The sequence below is a fragment of the Notechis scutatus genome, chromosome Z (genome assembly GCF_049901735.1).
Source record: "Notechis scutatus isolate UNSWTSFEM ecotype Mainland chromosome Z, rNotScu1.2, whole genome shotgun sequence".
Classification (NCBI taxonomy): Eukaryota; Metazoa; Chordata; class Lepidosauria; order Squamata; family Elapidae; genus Notechis; species Notechis scutatus.
The window spans coordinates 106,274,379-106,281,054 of record NC_142025.1 but is presented as its reverse complement, the minus strand read 5'-3'; the positions used below and the strand labels follow the sequence as shown (position 1 = coordinate 106,281,054).

The 6,676-nt window shown below is 34.8% G+C and overlaps 1 protein-coding gene across 1 annotated transcript; it reads right to left on the bottom strand.

The window, feature by feature from the left end:
* Positions 1-5,435: 5,435 nt before the first annotated feature.
* LOC113429349 (olfactory receptor 6Y1-like) lies at positions 5,436-6,359 on the bottom strand. The gene has a single exon (XM_026691871.1). The coding sequence runs from the start codon at positions 6,357-6,359 to the stop codon at positions 5,436-5,438; it is 924 nt and encodes a 307-aa protein (XP_026547656.1).
* Positions 6,360-6,676: the final 317 nt, after the last annotated feature.

The window sequence follows — 6,676 nt, the reverse complement described above, 5'->3', positions numbered from 1 at the left end:
GCAATGTATCCAGTGAAATATCACATCCTTAGATTAAAATGAGTGCAATACAACTCAGGATTTGGAAAGATTTTACAGAGAAGGAATCAGCTAGAATTGTACATTTATCTGAGGGGAAATTAGGAAAACTATTTTTTCCACAATTATCTGATGAGGAAGGAAAAGAGGAGAAAGGGAGAAAGGGAAGAAAAGGGAGACAAGGAAGGAAGATAGGTAGGTAGGTAGTCTTTCCCTCAAGTCAAATCACATATTGTTTTATTTACATTAACTCAGAAGTGGTTTCATTCTTACACAGATGCACATCCTTTCCCCCCAAAAAAATTTCCACATCATCATTTCCCATCTCTAAAAAATCTCTCAGGTTATTTCTATTTTTAACTATGAACAGGAGATATGTAATAGCAGCAACGACATGCCCTAATCACTTGTTTTAATGTTCTATTTCTTAGTACAAGGATCAAAAGTTCAAAATAATGAAAGAGAACTTTATACATCAAAATATATTGACTAATTAACAAAAATGTGTAAAAATGTTACACATACAAAATAACATCTGCAGAAACAGGTTTTCTTTCTGGTATGATACATCAAAAAGAATGATTTTTCACCTTGTTATTCAGTAACTGAAGAATAGGATGCACAATTTCAGCTTATGTGGAGTCTATTTCAAAGCACTGCACATATTATATTCATAATTGTATAAAAATAACCAGAAAATTCTGCTGAAATGGATGAAAGTTTCTCAAAGCAATACAGCTCCTGTATCTCCATCAACAAACATTAAATAAGCATTGTTATCTCTTTCCACGATAATTCGCTCTCTTTAAAGGTAGCAATTGCTCATTTCAATTATATCCCCTAGAGTTGTGGCACCTAATGGGGAGACAACTTTCTTAACTAAATAGAATAGAATATATACATCATGCAAATAGAATATATACATCATGGTTTGTTCTTCAAGATTAGTCTCAGAAACTCAGAATTAATTATGAAATATTTTTATTTTAAGATTCTGTTTGTTCATTACTTCCAGTTTTTTAAGATACAATATCTTATAGCTACAATTAATTTAACATTAAAATTGAAGGTTTAGCTTCTACTCCATTCATTCATTCATTCATTTGATTGATTGATCGATTGACTGACTAATTTATTGATTTCTATAACCAGCCACCTCAGCAAACAACTCTGGGCAGGTCTTAGAAAGTAGTTCTTAGAAAGTTATTCTGTTACCCTGATTCTATGCACTAAATATGTTATACATATATTAAACTTATATACTTGTTATATGTTCACTGAAACTTCTCTTATTCTTCTTAAATATTACTCCCAGACAATGTCTGATGCATAGATCCATCCATCTCTGGATGCAGATAGAATACTTAAGCCACATGAAACTATAATTGAGACATTACTTTATATATTTATTTATATACCGTATTTGCCGGCGTATAAGACGACTTTTTTGCCCCGAAAAACATGCCTCCAAGTGGGGGGTCGTCTTATACGCCGGTATATCCACTGCCGGCTTTCGGATGCTTGTTGGACGCAGCGAAGGCGCCTCTGGCTTCCCGGATCCCCTGCGTCGCCTCCGCTTCATCCCGCTCGCCTCGCTCCGCCCGAGGCTGCAGCCTTCCTGCTCTTCCCACGGCCCCTGGCACTCCGCCCTGCCGCTGCAGCCCCGGGATTTCTGGAGGCGTTTCTGGTGGTGGTGGGGGTCGCCTTATACGCCGGGTCGTCTTATACGCCGGCAAATACGGTATATTTTTATATATTTTTATATTTTTTATATTATATCTTTCTTATGGTGTTAATTTGGCTTGCTTATTTATTTATTAATTTATTCATACATTTGATAGCTCTGAGCAATCAAAAATGTTACTATAATATCTACAACAACAGGTTGAAGGGTCAGTGAAATGAAACTATCTTCAAGTACTCTTTAAATGTCATTGGGGTGAATCTTTATAAAAATTTAGGGATAAGGAATTCCAAAGTATGTGGACTCTCTTAGCAAGTACCTGTAATTTTAATCATTTTCCCTCTAACCATGAGGTTGGGAGAGCTCTGAAACACCTACACAAGATGTTTTTATTCTCTAGACAGATAGATACATTACTGTCAAGGTACTATCTCATGCAATCAGCTGTTATGTCATACAACTACCACAGACAACTACAATGATCTAATACATATCAATTTTACAGAAGACAATGTTGAAAAGGCATTATGCAATCTAAAACTATCTCCATCTATTGGACCGGACAGAATATGTACCTACTTCTTAAAAAAGCATATCCACTGCCATAGCTTGAACCTCTAAGCATAATCTTTGAAAAATCTTTCAGGACCAGTTCCTTGCCAAAACTATGGTCACAAGCCACGGTCATCCCCATCTTTAAAAGGGAGACCCCAGCCGAGTTGAAAATTGCAGAACAATCTCTTTATGCTGCGTCACCTGTAAAGTCATGGAATCAATTATTAACCAATCCATCATCCTCCACTTAGAAACAAACAACCTACTCTCTAATAAACAATTTGATTTCAGAAAAAAACTATCATGTAATCTGCAACTCTTACACTGCAAAAATATATGGACTACATAACTCGATCAGGGCAAAGCAATAGACACAATCTACTTAGACTTCTGTAAAGCCTTTGATTCAGTGGTACATGACAAACTACTCCTAAAACTAAAATCTTATGGTATCTCTGGACACCTGCATAACTGGAGAGAAGCATTCCTGTCAAACAGACAACAAATGGTCAAAATTGGGAACGTCCTATCAAATTCTGTACCTGTCAACAGTGGTATCCCCCAAGGCAATGTTCTAGGACCAACTCTTTAAACACTCTACATAAATGACCTCTGTGATCATATCAAGAGCAACTGCGTTCTTTTTGCTGATGATGTAAAGCTATTCATCCCCATAGACAATATTGCTACCTTTCAAAAAGACCTTGACTATGTACCAGAATGGTCAAACAAATGGCAACTTCAAATTTCAACAAATAAATTCTCTGTCCTACATATTGGAAAAAAAATCAGAAAATAAAATACAGGCTGAATAGTCAAGACCTTGTTGATGATCCAAACTCTGTCAAGGATCTTGGAGTACTCATCTCTTAAGACCTAAGTGCTAGAGCCCACTGTAACTACATAGCCAAAAAGGCATTAAGAGTTTTTCTCTGGTAATATCACACTAATAACTAGAGCATACAAAACATTTGCTAGATCAATACTCGAATACAGCTCATCAGTCTGGAACCCACATTACATATCTGATATTAACACAGTTGAGAAAGTCCAGAAATATTTTACAAGAAGAGTTCTCCACTCCTGTACTCGTTGCAGAATACCTTATGCCACCAGACTCAAAATTCTAGACCTAGAAAACCTAGAACCGCCTTCGGTCTGATCTAAGTATAGTATATAAAATCATACATTGCAATGTCCTACCTGTCAGTGAATACTTCAGCTTCAACCATAACAACACAAGAGCACACAATAGATACAAACTCAAGGTTAATCGCACCAAACTTGATTGCAAGAAATACGATTTCAGCAACAGAGTGGTCAATGTCTGGAATACTCTACCGACTCTGTGGTTTCTTCCCCAAACCCCAAAAACTTTAACCTTAGACTGTCTACTATTGACCTCACCCCTTTCCTAAGAGGTCTGTAGGGGGCGTGCATAAGCACACCAACGTGCCTACCGTCCCTGTCCTATTGTTTCTTTTATTTCTTTTATTTTTCTTATATGTATCCATGTATTCATAAATATGTTTCTACTTATACCTATTTTCTTGTAAGCAATTGACAAAAATAATAAATAAACAAACAAAAAAACAAACAAATACTTTGTGAATCATTGGCAGCATTTGAAAATGATGGATAAATCTATTGGTAGTCACTCTAACAACATCTTTTAAATAAAGAAAAGTAGGACTTCAGCAGATTTATCTTCCTTGCTTCCAGGATCTTATGTTTGTAATCCTTTTCATATCCTTTTCATAAGGATATACAACTTTATGGAAATGCTAGGTACTTCTCAATAATATTTCAGCAGCAAAAATAATTATTTTGTTTTTATTATTTTATTATTAATGAAGTTTTTATTATTTTAAAGCTAGTTTTAATGAAGTTTTATTATTATGAGAAAGGGACATGGTGGCTGAGTAGCTAAGACACTAAGCTTGTTCCAATCTCTAGCACTGTGTAACAGAGTGAGCTCCCATTACTTGTTCCAGCTTCTGCCAACCTAACAGTTCAAAAGCATGTAAAAATGCAAGTAGAAAAATAGGAACCATCTTTGGTGGGAAGGTAACAGCGTTCCGTGTGCCTTTAGCATTTAGTCATATCAGCCACATGACCACAAAAACATCTACAGACAGCACTCGCTCTTTAGCTTTGAAATGAATAGCCCCCATCCCCTAGAGTTGGAAACAAGTGGCACATATGTATGAGGGGAACCTTTACCTTTACCTTATTATGAGAAATCTGGAATTTGGTGAAATGACTGACATATTGTAATACACACACAAATAGAAACAAAAAGAGATGAAGATGGAAATGGAGAGACGGGGAGATAGAAGATAGAGAGAGGGGGGAAGGAGAGAGAGAGAGAGAGAGAGAACACAAAGGAAATTATTGTTCATGACTATCAAGTATAGTCACTAAACACCTACCCAAAAATGAACTTTAAATTAAATTAACAACAGATTATTTTTTATCAAGTTTACTTAACCAGCAAATGAAGTATTATATAGCATTTGAGAATGCAGTTGTTTTAAAAAAACACAGTGACCAGTTTGAAAAGAATTACTGAATGAATCTTTACATCTGAGCTAGTAAAACAAACAAGTTAAAATATAAACCTGAATATTTGTTTCAGATGTGTACGATTTATGGTTTTCACTAAAAGGCAAGTAACAAACTATCAAAGAGTGAAAGCACATGTTTAAGAAGTTAAGACAACAGTCTATAATATTTATTTTCAATAATAGAATAAAATAGAATGAACAATTCTTATAGATAGATTTTAAGTTAAAAAGTTCTACAGTTCTATGTTAGTAATCTCTATAATTACACTATTAATAACTTATTTTATATTTTAAATCATTATTATTAATTGGATATAATTCCATATATATCACATTGAAAAATGACCAAAATGAAGTGTGATATATTGAACATTTTACAATTTTAAAAGTGTCAATATCCATTGCATGTGTTTTAATTGTGATTTCTTTTTTTAAAAAAAAGTATATCAGTGAATCTTCCCCCAGAAAATTGACACCTGAAAGAATTCCTGTGCAAACAAATAAAATGAAAAGGCATTTTAAGTTACAGCAATTACAAGGGTATTTTTACTGAAATTTTGTTTAGTTTGTAGAATTATTCTGTGACACTAAGTAACTTCTTTGACTAAATATTAGCCAAAAAATGTCTTCCTCAAAGCACAATTTATCTCTTTATTTCTGAGACAATATATTACAGGGTTCAAAAGAGGAACTATCACAGTGTAGAGCACTGATACAAGTTTGTTGGAATTGTAGGCATACATAGCTTTTGGCCGTGCATAGGTGAAGAGTGTGGTGGAGTAAAAGAGTACAACCACTGTGAGGTGAGAACTGCATGTAGAGAAAGCCTTCTTTCTTCCCTGAGCTGAAGGAATCTTCATGACTGTTGAAATGATATAGATGTATGATGTAACTACCATACAGAGGGGAACCAATATAACCATTAGAGCCAGGATGAAATCAACCAATTCAGCTGTGGAAGAATCAGTGCAAGAAATATTCAAGAGAGGAGAAATATCACAAAAATAGTGATTGATCTTGTAAGTGCTACAGTATTTCAGCCGGCCAATAAAGCTAAGTTTGATCATGGAGGTGAGTAAACCACATATCCAGCATCCTGCTGAAAGTTGAATACAGAACTTATTGTTCATGAGAACTGAGTAACGAAGTGGATAACATATAGCTAAGTACCTATCATAAGACATCACAGCTAGAAGTATATATTCACTGCACACAAAGGTAACAAAAAAATATAGCTGTGTTAGACAACCGTGGAAAGAGATGCGTTTGTCTTGTGATAGAAAATCTCCCAACATTTTAGGAACAATGACAGTGATGTACCAGACTTCAAGAAAAGAGAGGTTACACAAGAAGAGGTACATCGGCTTATGAAGATTATTATTAATCCAAATCACTGAAATGATGATCAAATTCTCCATGAGGATCATCAAGTATGCAATGAGGAATAGGACAAAGAGAAGAATCTGAAGCTCTGAAGTGGTAATGAATCCCAGTAGGATGAAGTAGCTGACATTTGTCTGGTTGACTTCTTCCATGCTGCATAGAATTTGGGATTTACAAGAACAAGAGAGAAATATGTAATGCAACATCAATTAACCTATGCTTTGTTACATTGCTTTTCCATCTTTGAAGTTCAGGACAAAAAAAAATCTATCTGAGAAATCTACTTCATTACTATGATTCATTAGGTTGAAAATATAAAGGCTGAAAAATAAGGCAGTGAAAAATATTTTTTTTTTAAAAAAAGAACCCTACATATTCAAAATGAATTCCCAGCAAACCTGTGTTGCAATCCTGAAATATGCATATTGAATTGTACCAGATTCAAGGGCATCAACTGTTTTAAAGCAGT

Coding starts and splice junctions, on each gene's coding strand:
- LOC113429349 (XM_026691871.1), bottom strand. CDS start 6,359: ATGGAAGAAGTCAACCAGACAAATGTCAGCTACTTCATCCTACTGGGA.